General features: G+C 33.7%; 1 protein-coding gene and 1 non-coding gene across 2 annotated transcripts; one reads left to right on the top strand and one right to left on the bottom strand.

Moving 5' to 3' along the window:
- Positions 1-8,640: 8,640 nt before the first annotated feature.
- Positions 8,641-8,714, top strand: TRNAN-GUU (transfer RNA asparagine (anticodon GUU)). Its single transcript has one exon. It is a non-coding gene; the product is annotated as a tRNA-Asn (tRNA).
- Positions 8,715-9,464: 750 nt separating this feature from the next.
- LOC143578261 (110 kDa U5 small nuclear ribonucleoprotein component CLO) lies at positions 9,465-16,327 on the bottom strand. The gene is made up of 11 exons (XM_077061895.1): positions 16,250-16,327; positions 14,198-14,939; positions 14,020-14,088; positions 12,732-13,925; positions 12,565-12,663; positions 12,327-12,485; positions 12,169-12,254; positions 10,597-10,795; positions 10,019-10,129; positions 9,740-9,946; positions 9,465-9,658 (listed from the first exon to the last, which is right to left on the bottom strand). The coding sequence occupies exons 2-11, from the start codon at positions 14,936-14,938 to the stop codon at positions 9,560-9,562; spliced, it is 2,964 nt and encodes a 987-aa protein (XP_076918010.1). The 5' UTR covers position 14,939; positions 16,250-16,327; the 3' UTR covers positions 9,465-9,559.
- Positions 16,328-20,776: the final 4,449 nt, after the last annotated feature.

Raw genomic sequence — 20,776 nt, 5'->3', positions numbered from 1 at the left:
TATGTGACCTAAATAAGTTAAGTCTAAGCCCTAAGGTATTCAATTCTCTCTAAAAATCTTTAACTTTAATTCTACTTCTTCACGAATTCCTATCCTCAACCATGTCCTCGGAGAGGTTTAGGTCTATCAAATCATGCTTAATCCTCTCATCCCAAGTCAATTTCGGTCGTCCTCTACCCCTCCTCCCCTCTATAGTAATGTTTTCTACGGATCTAACAGGATTCGTCGTCTGTCTTCTCTTTACATGTCCAAACCATCTCAATCTCCACTCTCTTATCTTGTCTGCTATGTTCGCCACCCCTAATCTCTCGCGAAACACAACGTTTCTTATTCGGTCTAGCCTTGTGTGCCCACACATCCAACGTAGCATTCTCATTTCTGCTACCTCCATCTTCCGCACTTGTGCCTTCTTGATGGCCCAACAATCTGTTCCATATAGCATTGCAGGTCTAACTATTTGTCATGTCACTAAATATGGACAAATATATAGCTTCAAGAGAATGGCAACCCAGATTTTTGTGTGGACAGTTTTGTGACTTTGTCCCCTCATTCCACACTATTTTTTAAATTGAAGGTTTATGATAAAATACATTTTATTCTTAACATGAAAGCAGTTGGAACCGATTTGTTGTTATTATTAGGTTTGCTTTATAATTGTTTGTTGTTATTTATTGTTCGTATTTGTTGATTTACATTTTGTTGTTATTATTAAGCTTTTTTTCTTATGCTATTATAAGTATTTGTTGTTAGTATTTTGTTACTGATTTTGATTCTTTTGTTGCAGTTATTATATTTTTTTTTCTTTGTTATTATAAAGCATTGTTTATGCATATTGATATTGCTTCCTATTCTCTTTTTTAGTATATTGATATTATTTCCTAAGTTCTCGTATTAAGATTATTTTGTACATGAACCTTTCCGAACCCATTTAATATGTAAGTATTAGAATAGTTCAAAGCCAATTAAAGAAGTTAGAAAAACAGTTAGAAACCCTAATAATCAGTAACCTGAAGTGGGTCCCATACCTCATCCGTATATATAAATAGCCGGGCTAAGGAGCATGTAACGCACACATCTTTGTTACTCAAATTGGATATACAAAATTTTTTAACCAGCTTAAGTTGACAAATTTTCATCCTTTGACCATCACAAAGTATGAAGCTTTATCTGATGACCCTTTTGGTTATGTCAAGTTTCCTAATTACCTATAAAGCTCAAGGTATGTCAATCTTTCTATCTGGATGATATTCATAATATAAGATCAAATTTCTGTATAAATTTAATGAAAGTTGATTCTCATGAAGATGATCCTTAATGTAAATACTTTTTTTGTGATTTTATGAAGGTATAAGGCAAGGAAAAGTTGCTTCATCTGCTAGCAACCATCAAGATATCATCAAGGTAGGTACTTTATTCATTGATTTGTGTATAAAACCAAACATTTCTTGCAATTTAATATCAATTAGCTAATGGTATATTTTGGTTATCAATGTTCCATAGATTTCATCATTAATTATAGGAAGCTTTTAAGATGACCAATTGCAAGCAAAGAGTGCCAAACCTTCATCAGGTACTACAACAAGAAGATATTATTATCTTGTAGAATAGCAACGAGTCCCTCCAACGCGTTACCCTTGGCCCATCCTTATGTGGCACACTGGCACCCGCATGTGGGCCATGTCGCGTTGAGACATGACTGCCCTTGAGCCTACATTTTTGGCTATGTGGGGGCTACGTGTGCGGATTTAATTTTTCTTTTCTTTTATTTCACAAAATACTTAAATAAATAATAAAATGTAGGCGGCATGTGGGAAGAATGGATGCGATAGTGTTGAGGGTAAAAATATATTTACGTAAAAATCTAATGTGACATGCTTAGTAGGTTTGCGTGCAGGAAGAATGTGTTGCAGTGCTGCGGACAATCTGAAAACTACTATGGCCCAAGACACCTTTGAAGTCCCTCACCTAGTTAACTTAAAACATTAGTTTCAAAACTGTTTAAAATGCTATAAAGCCTTTAATCTACCATTTTTCTCTTGATCACTTTTCAGTGGACTAACACTAACTATCAATAATCCAAGTTTATATTCAATGCATTCTACAAAATAGTAGGCATTTGTTTGTTGAAAATCCTTCCTAAATCTTGCTTATTTTTTAAGTCCTTTTTCTTTCTTTTGCAGGAATAAATAGAAAGTTAATCACAAAAGTTACTTCTTCTAGTACAACTTCCATAGGCTCAGAGGTTGGTTTTATTTTTCATCAAAATTATATTTTCTTAAGGAACAGTAAGAGATTAAGGGGCTATTTGGTTCATTCGGATATGAATGAGCTATATCTGAATAAGCCTCTGTCCCATTTAGCAACAACATGAGTATGAATGATTTAGACCCAATTTTAACTATTCAAATGTTTTTCTGTCTGGAACAAAACAGTCTAAAGTCTTAATGAATTAGATATTCCTTCTAAATGGTTCCATTCAGACAAACAGCCCCTAAAAAGATTAATAAGTCAAACAAACCTTTTGTTTTTAACTTTGTAAAGCTATTCTCATGCACAGAAACAGAAGAATCAACATGATCCAAAGTTACAAGTGAAATCTACTCGTCAATTAGCTGGGAAGGAAGAGCAATATCCGGATGTTACAAACATTGCGGAAATGGATTATACTCCTGCAAGGAAGAAGTCTCCAATACACAACTGAGTTCCAAACAAATAATAAGGAACAACAATTATTCAAAAGCATACAAATATTTTTGGAAATATATAGAGTGGAATATTATGGAGCATATAATTAAGTTATAATAACACATTGAAGAAATGTAATGCTGCAAGTTCTATACGGTTAATCGGTTAATTAGGATGATATATAGTTACCGATTATCATAATCATAATCATAATCACTGATCACATGTCAGCCTTGCAGGGCTTTGTAATAGTACACGTACAAAAATATAATAAAAGTTTCTATTTATTATTGTTCTTTCTAAAAAACTGTTTTTGTCTATGCTAATCGCTCTCCTAGCTTTCTTTCACTTCAAACAACCATTTCTTATCATCGTAAATATCTCTAAATAGTGTAGTTAATATTATAACGATAAAAGATACAATACAATAATTGTTTGTCACACATTAGGTACAAGAGAACCTATATTCATGAAACTGATTAATGAACTCACATTATATGACCTTGAAATCATCAATCTGCATCCAATTAATTATCAGATCATCTAAAAACACATTTGGATCGTTAATTGATTAATTATTTACTGTTCTTAATGGAAGGACGTTTTCTAAGCGTAATTTATGTGATTTGAGCATTTTAGGAGAAACTGGCATGGATTTGAGCGTATTGAATTTTAACATTGAATTGAGCGTTTTTATAAAATGGCTTGAGCGTGATTCACGTACCTATTATATATTAAGTGATTATTATACGATAACTTTACCTTTATTATAATAGTAATAATAATAATAACAACAACGATAACAATAAAAATAAAATAATAGTAATAATAAAATATGTATGCATACAAACTAAATGTGTATAATATATTATTATAAGACCACTATTGTTTAAAAAGTATTAATATTAACAAATAATAAACGTCGATTAACTATTAATATTATGTGATTGGAGTCACGCGCAACGACCTTGATTGTTTTATTATAATATTTCATTTATCATTTAATTTGATCATAATATAATTAATAACTTATGTTTAACATTTTCAGCCATTCAAATACGAAGTTATTAATCTTTTTTATAAACATTCTGATATAAGTTTTATCGTAAACTTTAAAAAAAATCATTTGTTAATCTCGTAAGCGGCTTTGACACAAATTTAATCTGTAACTTTGGTGGAACTCATTTACACACTTAATTAGAACTAGACGACGATAATAACTAGATATTTATTTTATTTTATGTATTTTTTTTTCTTTACTTTTTATTGCGTTTTTTTTTTTCAATTTGAAGTGGTGTATTTTGTATTTTATGTTAATATTAATAATTTTTAAATAATATTGGTCTTATAATAATATTATATATGATTATATTGTTTAAAATGTAAAATACTATTTGTATTTATTTAGATAATAATTTCGTGGTTGAGTGGAGAGTGGTTCAAGTTATGGATAATTTCGTGGTTGAGTGATAGAGAATGAAAGCTAAGGTGGTATCACTAATATACTAGTGACTAAGGAGTAAGAACTAATGGCACAGATTGAATTGAACACAAACTAAATTTGGAAAATATTTTGACATAACTCACCAATTTTATTAATTTAGAAAATAACTTAAAACTTGATCAAATCTTCAATAACCCTTACATGATTTCTTTGGGTTTATATAGAGGCTCGATTACAATTAGAGTAAAACACAAACTCCTATTTATCTATTAAATAAAATTCCATCTCTATCTAATAAATAAAATAGATAATTATCTCTAATTATAATAATTAATTAATTAATGAGATCGATCTATTAGCTCGAACCGGCCCCACCTTCCCGACCCATAACTTGGTTCGGGAATTAACTCCAACAATCACTCCCTTAATTTCCAAACCGAAATAAGGCGGACCTTTAACTTCGAACACATCTCTTTTGTTCCTTTTGATTTGACCCATGATCTTGACCTTCGAAAACATTCAGACTCCAAGTCACAAGTCGGTGAACTTGAGGGACCAATGTTGACAAGCTAGTCATAGTTGGTTGACATTACCTATTATAATTACAACACAATTAGAAAACATAATCTAATTAGGAATATAACCAACTATGAAAATCTTGTCAACATTGGTCCCTCAAGTTTACCGACTTGTGACTTGGAGTCCGAAATTACTTCCAATAAGAACCACATCCCATGATCCTAGCGATGGTAGAAAAAGTTGAACCCGCAAAGAAGTTTGAGATCCGAAACATTATGGACTATAGTGGGACTAGAATACTGATACTCGTTCCAAACTCGTCTTATAATTACTATCCCTGAATGTTGAATTGACATTAAAGATTTTAATATTGTACTCGACATAGTATGGTTGAGGAGAAAAAGATGATCATTTCATGCATGTCCCCTCATCAAGAAATTTGCCTAATTCAATTTGCCTTGTACATACATAACATGACAAAACATTTGGTCAGGCGGGGTTAGACGGTACGTCCGTGAGTCCCCATATGATCTCTTGACACGAGTTTCACCTTTGTAATATCGCCATCGAGATGATCATACATGTTAACATATGACAAAGCAAAATGGTAACATCCCATATGAATAAGAATGTGATGGGGTGATGGGGTTCGAGAAGTGAACCTGCCAAGTGGCAAGTGTGTTATGTGTATATGCTTGGCTTGTTATAAAGCCCAATCTTTTGACCATATATATGTTGCAAGTATTTGAAGCTTGTTTATAAGTTGGTAATGGGTATCGACCGGTCAAATCTTTTTCAAAACCATTACATTAAGTAAGAATTAGTACGTTGAACCAGTTCTTTATTTAGATGTAGTAGCCCGGCCGTACGTTGTTTAAGATTTTAAAGTTCATGATGCATGTTTAAATTGAATAGAACCCCGTGCATTGCGAGGGGAGGTATGATATGGTGGAAATTTGTGACACTAGGTTTAGAATAAAATTTATGTGTAAGAGTAGATAAAAATGTTTTAAAATTTCATAACATGAGCAAGGTAAATTACTAAATATAGCGTTTATACAAAAATAAAATGAAGCCGTTGAAGAGCTCTGATGATTTGTATACGTATGTGGTTCCACAATTACGTCAAAAATTGTGATCATGTCACAACGGCATTTTAGAAAAATATAGTGTAAATTAGTTTTAATGAAAAGATAAAAGCATTACAACAAAAGAAATCTAAAAGTAAGAAAAGTGTAGTATAGTTATAACCTGACTAATAAAAAAACAGTAAGAAAATGTACATATCATACTTAAACCTTTATTGGTTTTTCAATAAAATTTATATCGAACGTAGTGTATGTTTTTTTTGTGTTCATTCATTTACTTAATCAAACGAAATTCTTTGTTCATGTTTCTTTATTTATTAAACAAAAAAACATAAACGAACTTCCCGTCAAACATGAGTTCACGAGCAATTCATTGAACTTGATGTTTCTTTACAGCCAAGCTCTCTTATTAGATGTGTAATGCGTTCTATATGTTTTTTTTTAATAATAAGGCGGCTTGTTGTGGATGGGTAATCTCCAGCGTTATACTATGGTGGTGCACCCTTAAGGCCTTAACGCCGGCTTCACCGTGCCGTGGTGTTATGGGGTGTTAGTACTACATTAAAGAGCGCTCAACATGGAAACGGTGGGGCATCCAAACTCCATAACTAGCTAGTTAAAGTTTGTTGACCCATAGCACCCTTGCTAGTTAACATGTGAGCTAGTTAAAGTATCAATGCCTTCGTGCGAGTGACGTAACGCTTTAACTAGTTTTTGCTAGTTAAACCATAACATATAACCTTTGAGCGTCATGAAAGGCTGCCCAGTGAGACAAAATAAGCATAAAAAGCCTATTTGGTGGCCAACAAACAATAGCTGTCACCAACCCATACGTGCGTATGTTGTACTTGTAGTCATTAAAGAATTATAACATGGACATTGGAATACCTTCTATGCGGACATCATACCTTAAAAAGGGTAATGAAGTCATACAAATAATCCTTAAAAGTTAATTAGTACTATACACCCCTCACTTCCAATATCTCTTCATTTTGAAAAAAAAAAAAAAAGAAAGAAAATACGTATTGGAATACCTTATATCATCACTCTTTAGAAATACCAAATAACTAATTCTTTTTAAGTTAATAAATTTGGAATGTTGAATGAGTGAATGACAAACAATTACAATACAGTGGGCAAGAAGCTACAGCGCAACCCCTTAAAACCAGTTCTACTTAAAACAAAGCTTTGAGTTTTAGAGACCGAAAAATTACCATGAACAATGCGTTGAACTCCGTTCAATAATTCTATATGGCCTCCGATGCTAAGAGAGACCAAATGTATAAAAATAAAACGGATAAAAGCGTGTTGTTTTTCTAAATAACTTTTGCGTGTTTAGTTACTTCACATGATTCCGCCTTCAACACAGCATGGCCTACAACGAACCCATATTGTCCCTAATAGCGATTAGGTTAACATAAGTATTTAACCTCTGATCAATAGGTTGCCATTCAAAAAAAACCAATAGGTCAAACTCAAAACATTATGTTACAATAACAACAATTCGTCTCATAAAGTTGCAAAAAGATCATGGTTTTTAAGAAAATGGAAACAATGCCTTTTTGTCTGAACACTTTTGTCCCCTACTACCACATTGACCTTTTCATTTGAAACCTCAAACTCATTTAATAATCAAATTAATGGAGCACAAAGCATGTAACCCATTAAAGTATAGGAAAATATAGCATTATCCAAAGCTTGTTTGTATAAATAATTTGTGAAGATGCCCATCTAACAAACCATTTCTAATCAGTTTCTCTTATTCATTGCCCACAAATTGTTACTCAACTTGGTTACTTAAATACTCACAAACTATGAAGCTTTATCTAATGTTCATTTTGTTTCTTCTCTCAAGCTTCCATATTTACGGCGCCGAAGGTATGTTCACTCGCGAAAAAACAACTGTTTTGAAGTCATTTTGGCATTGATAATAAATCTTTTAATATGTATAAAGCTTGAATGGTTTCCTATTTTTGTTATGAAGGTAGATGGTTGGTTAGCAATCAAGAATTGGTAGCAAGACCTGATAAACTTCCATCACGTACTGCATTAAAGCCGAAAAGATTATTTTCTAGAGTAGTAACCAAGATGTCTCATCATGTGGACCACTGGTTGCCAAAGATTCATGAAGATTACTATGGACCGAAACATCACCGGCCAAGACACCACTGAAATCACTATCTACTAATCGTTGATCAAGAGAACATCGTGAAGTAATTCGTTTCAACAATTGCATAAGTGTTGCGATATAATATATCCTAAGCACGCGGTGTTAACATTTTTCTGACATTCTTTATTCTAAAGTGTATGATTGAGTAAGTATTGGGGATGACTTGTTACAACTATTGTAATAGTTGAAATTAACACCAACTCGTTGTGGCTATGTAATCACAAGAATGAAGAAATTAAAAATGACCCGAAACTAGAGATCGGACAGCTTTGCGGAAATGCTGCAGGAAATTAGTAATTTGATTTAGTTACAAGTGAACAACCAAGTTGAATGTTTTATGACATGTTATCAATCGATAATCAGATTTTATAGTTTCAGAGACGAAAATCATTGTCTAAGAACTTTATAATAAAGAACTAATCGCGGTATGAGCCAACGACTGATTAACAATAACTTCAAGTTGATAAAACGTTGGTTTTAAAGAAAGTACTATAAACTTATTTAGCTATTTTATTAAAAGATTGTAATGCTCAAATCATCACATTATGTAAACCATCAACAAAATGAACCTATATTTTCAATTGTTCAGTAACACACACAAAAAGTTTTTTTTTTTTTTCATTTAAGTTGTTGCTACGAATAATTTAGTTTCATGAAATAACCTACATGATAATGTTTATTTTCTTTTTCTGATGATACAAATATATTATTATAAAACACCTTATAAATCGAAAGCTGGAATAGCTCAGTTGGTTAGAGCGTGTGGCTGTTAACCACAAGGTCGGAGGTTCAAGCCCTCCTTCTAGCGATTTTTTCTTTTTTCTTTTTTTTTACCTTCTTCTCGGCGAACTAAAAACCATCTTAACCGTGATCGATGTTTGTGTATGTATGCTTCAAACCGGTTTCCAGAAGCTAAAATAGCATCACAACACCTTAATCAGCAGGTAATTAGATTAAACCGACTTGAACCACTAACAAACCAGTATTCGATAGAGATTATTTATATAAGCATAATGAACAAGATGTTTGATCCCCGTGTGGATATATTGTAAGCATTCAGTAATGGATAAAAAGGTAAGGCTCGGTGTGAGTTCAAGACCACCGTCACATTTCTAGTATTCAAAGGTGCCGGAACACAAGTTCACCCGAAAGGGTAGTAAGTCAATGGATTGGGAACGGTGAAGGGCATTCAGGCAAATCGACAAAAATCAATAATATATGACGAAATAGCCGTAACTAAAACAAAAATAGTATGACTAGGTCTCCAAATTTCGCAATGAATGATACACAGGAAGACGAAATACGAGAAAACGCATAAACGATTGATCAAGACGTGTCATAACGCACGACAGACGGATCTAATAATGAAAAGCGAAGAAAGCACGCCCATATGGCCGTATCTAAGTAGAGAATTTGGTAAACTGCAGTGTGAAAACAATGAAAATACACTTTTTAGTTCGACACTGCGATCCGATAAATAAATTAAAACATGACTCACATCACAAACAAACCGGATAATATCCCACTGAACCATTTAGTATCTATTTAACATAAATGCGACTTCTGCAAGAGTTTAAAAATACACGTCTAGCGTCTTTTGGTATTACCAAAACTCAAATGTAACAACAAAGTGCCACAACTCGTTCATTATGACTAGATCATCTGCTGGTGCAAATCAGCATCCTGTTGGGCTAGCTCCACTACCATAGCCTCATCGAAGAACTTGTTAACACTCACATCCTCACTCATACCCTATAAAAATGACACGACAACATTTTTAATCCATCAATTCAACTACAAACAAAGCAAAACAAAGGATATATGTACACATACCTTCCTACGCCTTGTTTTTACCATGAACTCACGTGCAAGATACTGAATCTGTGCTGGCTCGAGCGGGCGTAGCACAATACTTTTATCCAATGGATCACCAGGTACAATGGCCCAGTGATCAAAAGTTGAAACCGCAAACGCCTGTCCTTGGGTGTGATACCGCAAGTCCGTCTCAAAACCAAACGACTCGATTACAGGAACAAACGCCTGAAAAACATCCAACAAACAACATTAGAAACATGCGTTCTCTTTTTCATAAAGTAAAAAGAGAACACTGACCTTGACGATATAAGCAGGGGTTCCTGGTTGAGGTACATCAGCAGTTATATGCCCACGCCTTCGAGACAACACCGTGTATATAGCAGAAACACAATCGATAGGTGTTTGTATCTGAAATTTATACACAAAACACATAAGTTGTTTCATACAGAAGAAACCGAGAACAAATATACTCGAAGATGCTCCACTTAATTAAAAATTGAGTTAATTACATAAACGGTCCCCATGGTTTAGCCCACGTCGCACCACATTTGAAGATTAAGTTTTAAAAGTTACAAGTATGGGGTTTGTGGTTTCAATTTTATGACAAGTTTGGTTTCTAACCTAACTTCTGTTTTCTGTTAATCTAAGCAAATTCATTGAAATACCCTTAATAGCTTTAACAGAAAATTTAATGCAAGTTAGTCTTAGACCACAACGTGTTTGATAACTGAAACCACAAATCCAATACTTGAAATTTTAAAAACCTTATGACCCCAAATGTGTTACCTTAACCAAAACCACAGGGACCATTGTGTTATCAACTCTACATATTAGTTATGAATTTAGTATAATTAAGTTTTGGAGTTATTTATTACCTCGACATAATATACGGGCTCCATTAGACGCGGTGTAGCCATAAGAAAAGCTGAGTAGGCCACACGTCGAGCAGTTGGAATGATTTGACCAGTCCCGCGATGTAGTGGCTCGGGTGCAATTTTCGCATCAACTATTTTGAACTTGACGTTACGAATCGGCTCGTCACAGAGAGGACCCTCACGTGCACCCCACTGGAACCTGTTAAAGGTTATATTAGTACTAATTCGCACATAAAAATATAATATCTACCTATTCTAATAAAGTAAAATAAATGGAGACACTTGTCATGTTTTGGTTAATTCTCACAATTTTTTTCCCTCCAAAACTAATATACCCTAATATATGTAATAAATCAATAATTATTCACTTTCCTTTTACACTATATTTATATAATATCTATATATTTTTATAAATATAAATATTAACATATTATTTTACTATATATTTCAAAATACTTGGTAAATTCCAAAAATCAACAACAAATCATGTTTCTCAAATGAAAATTGTTTGGGTTTTTTGTGGAAGTTAAATTTGATTTTATGGGTCAAAAGTTGGTAAATAGATTGTTTGGTACAAGTTAACTACATTTAGGTCAAATTTTGTTATGGGTCAAAAATGAAAATTTTGAGTATTTTTAAAAGTTTAAGAATGCAAAATAGATTTATCGTCAAATTTGTTATGGGTTTAAAGTGTTGACTTTAAAATGTCAAAAGTATGAAAGTTAGAATTTTAAACATGATTCAGGTTTCAAGTTTATTTTTAAGGGCATTTTTTAATAATCAAAAGGTTCGGGATTTGGCAAATTGATTATTTTTTCCTCAACTATTAAAACTTAAGAAAAGATTGCGAACACTTTCGACATGCCACCCCCATGCCTATCAATGCTTCTAACTTTTATCAAATTTCAAATATTTATGTCAACATTAATTTTTCCTTCAATGGTGATCAGAACGTTGTATGGGAAGCATGTCATGCAAAACTATGCTCAAATGAAACAAAATATTCACAAAATTGAATGGGTTAACATTTTATTTTTTACGTTGTCATTATGACAAAGTCGATAAGCCCTTTGAAACTTATCAAAATCTTTTTTATGGTGTAGCTCAAAAAAACATAGTTCTTGAAGAACATCCATTGTTACAATTTAATAACCTACTTTCTTTTGATGGGTGGTAATTGATAAATATATCAATAAAGATAACGCCTCTTTTGTATTTAGGCTGAGTGGTTAGAACTACTATCGTATGAGAAGTCTTATTTTCGAAATTGGTTCATAACCAAAATTCTTCAATTATACATATATGACACCGAGAATGAATTTTTCAATAGAAAGAAGCATTCTCAGGTACGATTTTGCACGGACATTTTTTATTAAGTTCATTTAAAAAAACCATTTTGTGATATAAATAAAATCAATTTATGTACACATTGTATAGATACAAGCATAGATGTAATACATTTTTTTCATATACGCCATGTAATTATTTGTTTTACTTATAATTTTATAATTTGAATTATCCCGTGTGTAACACGGGCTCTAAAACTAGTAAGATAATAATCCAAAACCATACCCTTGAACAATTGAATCCTTGACAGAATTCAACAAACTTTTGTCGACTTCACTTGAGAGAGTATCATCCAGCAAAATATTAGGTCCCTGCAAAATGATTAAACATATATATTTAGAAACACATGACGAGAGAAGTAAAAACTCAAAACGATTTTCTACCTGCTTGTCGGGCCCAAAAGCCCATATGGATCTTGCAGCAAGCAGATCCCAGTCATATTTTTTTTGGAAGAAGTCACCAAGCTTCTTTTTGGGCCAGTCCACACTAACAACACCATTCTCAATATCTTCTGCAAGTCCTCTCTCCAATGGTTCAGCAATCTAAAAAATAATATACTGTTAAGATATATATTTTATAGAACAAAAGAAGAATATAAAATAGGAGTATCGAGTCCCATACCATGGTAATTTTATTTTTCTTGTTAGGCGTTTCAGCAAAGCATTTCATTGACGAGGACTCCACCACCGTTTCACAAAATGAAACAACTGGATCTGCCACCTGTATAATACAAATAAAAACATTAAAAAATTCAATATTAAGAAACAATTAGAAAATGATTACAATACCTTGACTTCGACTTCTGAATATAGTTCTCTGAGATCCTTCATTATAGAATCAAGATACAACTCACCAGTACCTAGAATAGTATGTTCTCCCGACTCTTCAACTTTAGTAATCGCTAACGGATAACTTTTGCTAATCTTTCTAAGACCCTCAACCATTTTCGGTAACTCGCTAGGGTTTAACGGTTCAGTTGCAGTTTTCACCACAGGAAGAGTGTTAAACTGTAGAGGCCTGAATATGTACACATCATCATCATATTTTGAGTCACAAAGTGTAGCAGTTTTCATAATGGAAGCATCAACACCTTCAATAAGTACCCACGAGCCAGGTGGTGCCTTGTTAATAGGTATCCTGTAACGGGCTTGATAAACCCATAGTTTTGTTACTTCTTTTACAGTCATATCCTCTTCATCATCAGGTGAATAACCTTCTCCAAGTACACGAACGGTCTGACCCGTATGGATTTCTCCACTATAAACCCTTCCAAACGCATCAAAAACGCTACAGTCGGATTTTGGATACAGTTTGGTAATGTTGACCATGAGTGGACCAGATGGGTCACAATTTGACATGGCAGTGCAGAGTCTTGAACTTCTAGGCCCGGTGTAAATATGGTCAACTTTTTTAGATGCGGCCTCTTTAGCAGACGGGATGTGGTGAACCAGCATGTCGGTGAACCCGGTGGCTGACCCAAAAACCGAGCTGCAAGCTAAATGAAGCAAAGGTCTTACATTCAATTTGTAAGCAGCATTGCTTAAAGTGACCCCGAGTTCTGCTAATGTTGTTTCCACACTCTTTTTATGTTCTCCAATAACTTGGCTGTAAATCTTGTAGAGGGGTTCGAGGATGAATTGTACAAATGACCGTTCTGCCCCGCTTGCAGGTTGTTTCTTTTTGAAGGTTCTAGTAGCAGGGTCATAATAGTAATCTCCCCAAAGTCTAGATGCAAACTTGTTGGCATCAAAAGGTATTCCATGAAGCTTGACATATAGCTTTGCAAATGATTGTAAAGTGAAGCACCACCCTGCACTACCACTAGCAAAACAAAGATTTCCAGCAGCCGGATCAATGGCCTGAACATTGCCAGCTGTCGAAGAGACTGCAGTTATGTGGTTATTGATGACTTCAATTGTATGTCTCAACTTATGATAAGCATCTTTTGGAGGTAGTTTAAGCTCAGTAATTAATCTATCAACCTACATAAACAAAACATTATAGAAGTTCTTAGCACTTATAAATTTATTGTTGTGACTTCAAATAGCAATAATCAAATAATAATAATAAAAATACCTTGTTTATCACAACTACTAGAGGTAGACGGTCCTGAATTGCATGCCGAATTGCTCTTTCTGTGTTCACCTGTTCAAGTGTTGATGTCAAAATACTATCATTATGAAAGTTGATAACAAAATACTACAGAATATACAAATTATATAAAAACAATGTAGCAAGCTATTAGATGACTTACCATGACTCCTTCAGCAGCATCAACAATCAACACAGCACCATCAGCAAGCCGAAGAGCAGCTGTCATCTCATCAGAAAAATTAACATGTCCTGGTGTATCCATAATATTACACATATAAGATTTAGAATTGCTATCTTCAAGAACAAGTGACATAGGAACTGCTTTGATTGATATTCTTCTCTCCTGCTCATCAACTCTTGTATCAGTGTATCTCATATGCTTCTCACTGTTTTGATCAAAAGTAGAAATATGATGCGTTTGCTCAACCAACATATCCATGAAAACCGTTTTCCCGTGCTGCAGGTGACCAATCAAAGCAACATTCCTAACCAAAGTAGGGTTTGACGAAAGACCCAAGAGAAATTGGGTTGAAACATAAGTGGATGAATCTTTAACACCAACTTCAAACTTAATATCCCTAACGGGCTTAATAATCGGTAGTTCAAGTGGTTGTTCATCTTCATCCATAACAAGGGTTTCTACATCCTCACCATAAACCTCTTCTGCAGTAGGATAATACTTCTTATCCTCTGCAAGAACAATCTGATTGTCCATATCAACATCTTCACCGTTAGTTAACCACCCGTTGGGTCCCGCAGCTGCATTCTCTTCATCAGAATCAGCCCTTTCGGATATCTTATCTTGAATATCCTCATCTTCATCCTCTCTATCACTCTCTTGATCAGACTCAATTTCTGGTCCAATGTAGTTTCCAAACTCATCATATAAACTGTCATCCATCCTGCGATCACAAAAAAAAAAAACAAACTTAAGTTTTAGTAATGCATTAGCATTCAGTTCAACCAGATTCGTTTTCTAGAAACGTTAACTCAGACCACTAATACAATTGATTTTCCACTTCAATATAACATTATGTTAAATATCGAAGCATCTATTACGAAACTTAACATAAATGTACCAATAATATTGACCTATTACCACACCACGTTCACAACGCGAAATCAATTAGTAGCAGAGATTATAAGAACACACAGAGTAACAGCTATTATGGTGTAAAACGGTATATTAGATTTTATTTTGAGGATTTGCAGAAAGAAAGAGAACAACTAGGTAGGGTAACCAATTATACTCATATGTTAATTTACATATAACCTAAGCACGTAATACGTATATACATTTTTGTTTTAGTTGACCATTTTGCTTAAATCTACACGAAAAGATTAACGAACATAAACAAATCTAAACAAACACATTATCGAACGCTAGCAAACACAACTGAACGAACATCCCGCCAACGTTCGATTCATCTACAGGCCTACCAAAAACCCTCAATTTTAGAAATACGTCAACATTGAGTTCAACCGAGTGACAAATTAGATTTATTTTCTACAATTTCGTACGCGCCTCTACAACAAGTAGCCTATGCTATGCATCTATAATAAAAATTTTAAAACAGATGTGATGTTAAAAATTTTAAACAAGTAACTTATGCTAACCATTTTGCTTAAATCTACACAGTAAGATTAGAAAAGTCATTATAACATACAAAATACCTTTGATAAAGAAACATTAACGAACATAAACAAATCTAAACAAACACATTATCGAACGTTAACAAACACAACTGAACGTCCATCGCCTCTGTTCATGTCCGTTCATTTAATAAACAAGCGAACATCCTGCCAACGTTCGATTCGTTTACCAGAAACCCTAAATTCCACACATCAACATTCAATTCAATCTAATGACAAATCAGACTCGTGTTCTACAATTTCGTACACACCTCTAAATTATGCTATTCATCTATAATAAAACTTTGAACTAACATGATGTTAAAACTGACCTAATCTAATAGTTCAACACTATCGAAATGCTTTCTATAATCGCTGTAACAAAACCTAATAATACGATTAATATCACGTCACGTGTCACCACAGAAACTAATCAGTAGCTTAGATAATAAGCACACACACAGTGTAAAAACTTTTATAAAATTAGGTTTAGCTAATTAGGTTTTAATAATTTGAGGAGTTACGGAAAGAAATAGAAGAAATTAGTGACGTAAGCAATCAATGGAGTAAGAAAATTAACCTGAATGATTGCCGGAGAGAGTGACGGTGACGGTGACGGTGGTTGATTGACAGACGACAAGGGTTTAAGGGCTCAGATTCGTAGGTCAGACAGACACTGGAAACTTGGTGACGCTTACAGTGGGCTCATGCTAGATTTGAAACAAGCCCAATTCAAATTATTATATACTTAAATCTTTTATTCCTCCCGGTTTTTTTAAAAGCCGCAACCAAGGGTGCAAGAAGGCCGAGCTGAGTCCGAGCTTAACTAGGTTCGATTGTTCGAGTTTGGCTCGTTTAATTTACACAGAGTTCGAGCTCGACTCGTGAGTGATATTTTAAGCTCAAGTTCATCTCGTTTACTATTCATTAATTAGTTTATATATACATAAAATATATTTATAATATTTTATAAAAATTATATAAATAGCAGGCTCGCGAACTGGGTCGAGCTCGATAAGTGAAGCTCGGAATCGTTTATTAAACGAGCTTACTTTTAGGCTCGGGCTCAGGCTTGGACTTGTTTAAGCTTGGCCCGGTCGAGCTTTTTGTTTACACCCCTGGCCGCAAAGACAAACTGTTTGTTACGATTTGGGAATTTTGAAGCTGGACGAGATAAAGTGAAAATAAAAACTGATTGTGAAGTCAAATCGATGTTTGGTTTGAGTAGTTTCATGGTTTGAAACTGAGACGTGAACACCCCTATTGTTAGTATTTTAATGTGATTGGATTAACTGCTCAGCCAATGTAATCATAATAATCATTAAACAGGTTAGGGATGTGCGGAGTACACGCTTGTTTTAGTTTGTTATGATGCCAGGGGTGAAACCTATAACGAGCGGGGTCCGGGGTAGCGCCCCCGGTTCCAAGGGGCGGAGTTTATCCGATTAAAGTATTTGGGGGAACCATTCAATAACTTTTAATCTGAAAGTTATCACACAACTCTCTAAAAATCCAAGTCAAAGTTCCCAAAATCCCCAAACACCTGTTGACAACATTTGGTTCATGATAGGTTTTCCCTCAGTTTTGCCACGCGATAGTTCGAGTACTTATATTTAAAACCCTTGTAATGTACATGATTGAAAAAGGTTTTTTTATAGTTTGGTCTTAGCGAGAGTAGTTTATGCTATATCCCACGGGTAGAAGAAAATTCTATACTTGTCTTGCTCTCACTAGATTCTACTAATAACTCTGCTTTGAATGAGATTATACTATAGATGTTTGTTTGTTTATATTTTAAACCTTAAAATATTAAAAACATTTTGAAAGATAACACCTGTTTTTTATATAGGTTTAGACGGTTGATCTAGTACAGGAAACTAAACAAGGATGCAACATTCGTGATTTCCATCGTTTTTTACGATAACAATCAAAACTAACCGATTCATTTGTGTTTGTAACATTAAATTATAACCAAACTAACAGTGCGACAATTTCTGGTTTGCCTAGTTGAACAATTCATTTAAATTTGGTTTTCAAATTAATTAAACTTGTGTGTTGTGTTAGTCTAATTGCTTAAAATGACAACTATTTGTGTTCCTCTTTTTTCTTATAAAAGCTTTCTAAGTTTAAAAAAGAAAACAATCATTTCAAGAAGAGATGTTAACACTGATATTTTTCATGGGAGCGCATCATGCAATCAAAAAAATTGATCTTATTAATAAATCGATGTCTTGCTCGATAACTTTGAGGGAAGAAGAGAACAATAGCCTGACAAAGGTTCAGTCTGATTTAAGTGCCTAGTTAGGTGCCAAACAGACACCACCATTGATTCGATATATTGATAAGGTGAATACCTAGTCTATTCAATGCTAGGCTAATGCTTGTAAAGATCCAAGATAGAAAGGCATAAATGCAATCTTCGATCTATATGAAATAATTACTTGATTTAATCATAGAGCGAATCCACGAAGAAACCCATTGTTGTGTCGTTGGTTTGTTGTTGACCCGATCATAAACAAAATAGTTGGAAACCATCCATAAAACAATGTAACACTATATAGTACTTTAGATTGACAATCCATGAAACAGTTTAATCATATGTTTCACAAACATATAAATATAAACATAACAAGAATAACTTCGTTAAAACATTAGTACACATATAACTAGTTGATATATGTTACAACACATCATATCATAGATCCTTATATAACACCATGATTATTGATACATAAGATATCAAAAGTTACAACATATATGATCCTTGTACACACATGGTGTTTGTTACTTGCTAGATCTTCAGGTACTAGATCTCATTAGTGATGTTTATGTGTCGGTGGGTGGTGGACAATGGGAGGTGGAGGCGTGTGAACCACTGGTGGCGAAGGGTGGTGAACGACGGGTGGTGGTGTGTGGTGAACAACGGGAGGCGAAGGGTGGTGAACGACGGGAGGTGGCGGTGTGTGGTGGTGGCCAGATGGTGGTGTTGGTTTAGTCATTGTTCTTTTGTGATGTATCTAAATTTTGTGGTTGTGGCTAGTTGGAAAAATGGTTGAATTTATATAAGTCGTGTGATTAATTGTTAAGTTGATAATTTCAACCCTCATAAACGGGTTAGGTGACACATCTACCAATCATAAAAGCACATATAAAAACGTTATTTTCTATTGTTGTCTTGTTTATTATAAAAAAATGACAAAAGTTTGTTCTATTTTATTACCTTTTTAACCCTTTCTATTTTCATATGTTGGCTATGACATAAGAATAAACAAATAAAAAGATTTAACTACTACTCTTTATGTTTCTTCATATACTTACGGATGTAAAGCGTAAACGAGTCGAGTAGATCTCAAGTTTGACTAGCTCGTTTCGAGCTCTATATCCAACACTCGAGCTAGACTCATTTATTTTTTTTATCAATTATTTTGTTTAAATACAAAAAGAACTATTATATACATGGTTATAGTTATAGCTTTATATATAGAATACAATTGGAGCTTTAGTGAGCCAAGTCAAATAGCTCACGAATTGCTCGACTCTTTACACCCTACTTGTTTGCATGAATCTCACATTTCCACCAACATAAAGTGCCTCCTTGTTTTGCAAAGCCTTTTTTGTCATTTCATGTTTGTTAAAATATATACCGTCAATTAATTATCAAGCACATAAATATTTATTATAAATATTTATTGTCTCAGACTCATGATAATTGTCTTTATTTTTTTTCGTTTGGGCTTGAACGTGGAATTGGGCAAGATTGCAAGAACCTTCTTGCTTATGGAATTGGGCTTGGAGCTTACTTGTTGTAACATTCGTCAATTTCGGGTCTTGTTTGTATTCGTTTTTGTATTTGTTTATTATGTAAACCGACCCGATTTGTAAACCGAAGCTTATGTTATAATCAAAATAATTGATTTATGTTATAATATTGTTTCACACTTGTTGGGTCTTGAAAACATCCTATTTTTATTTTTATTTATTATTTATTTATTTATTTATTTTTTTTTTGTTGTTTTGTGTTTTTGTCTTGATCCATTTTGCATGAAAACTCTTGTGTCTCACACCCATATTTGACCACCAACATTACCCTATATATACACCACCTTTCCTCTTCATTTTCCCTTGCTACAACTCCAAAAAAAAAACTCTCTCAAACATCAAAGATTCAAGGTTATCTTCTTAAGTGTTCTTGAAGGATTTTGGTCTTTCATCTTAATTAGTTTATGTAGCCTTATTAATACTTGTTTATGGTTGTGCAACATATATATAATATACACCCCTTGTTTACCTTTGGTAGTTACTTCTCCGATTCCGGTCGGTGAGGTTTCGGACCCCATAAGGCAAGGCTTCATGGAGGACTTCGTGTCATTGATATATATACATCTATATAACTTGTTCATACATATTAATCTTGCTTATTTTAGTTTGTTGATCATGTTTACAAGTTCCATGGTTATGGGTTTTTAAGAGTCTATGCTTCGGTTTAAACGTAAATAGCTCTAAACCATAAACCGAACTTTGTTACTAGTTTTGTTTGTTTAAACATACTTAGTGTTAGATCTAAGTTTTTAAAATCATTTTTACAAATTCTATGGTTATGGGTTTGTAGAATCTTACCTCGGTCTTAACCCGAAACACGATCCGAACCGAAAACCAAACTTTTGTTTAAAGACTTTATTGTTAACTTTTGGTATTTTTTTATTTGTACATTATTATACAAGTTATTTAGTGTTTGGACATGTGGAAACCATCTATGAACTTGTTGTAAGATGGAAACCGAACCAAACCGATTCTTGCTCGCTTAAGACACACAAGTGTGTTTTTTTTTAGCCATCAAGACTTGTATATTTCTTTAAAAATAGTTACAAATTGATTTTTAAATATTTTCTTAAGTACTTAGAAATGTTGGATCCAACTTGATCTCATAACAAAGTTTGGACAGAAAAAAACGAACACTCGCTTAACGTGCGTTGTTAGTTCTAAAACAATGGAACTACATACTTGGTTAAGTCTTATTAAATTTTATTGAGTTATCTCATAACATTCAATATTTTGGAAAGTTGACTTTGGGTTTGACCAATTATCAAGACCCGAACCGACAACCCGA

This window comes from Bidens hawaiensis, unplaced genomic scaffold (assembly GCF_021521415.1).
Source record: "Bidens hawaiensis isolate Kalapana, Puna unplaced genomic scaffold, B.hawaiensis_p1.1 tig00029107_1, whole genome shotgun sequence".
Classification (NCBI taxonomy): Eukaryota; Viridiplantae; Streptophyta; class Magnoliopsida; order Asterales; family Asteraceae; genus Bidens; species Bidens hawaiensis.
The sequence above is the reverse complement of the archived record's forward strand: the minus strand, read 5'-3'. Positions and strand labels throughout refer to the sequence as shown.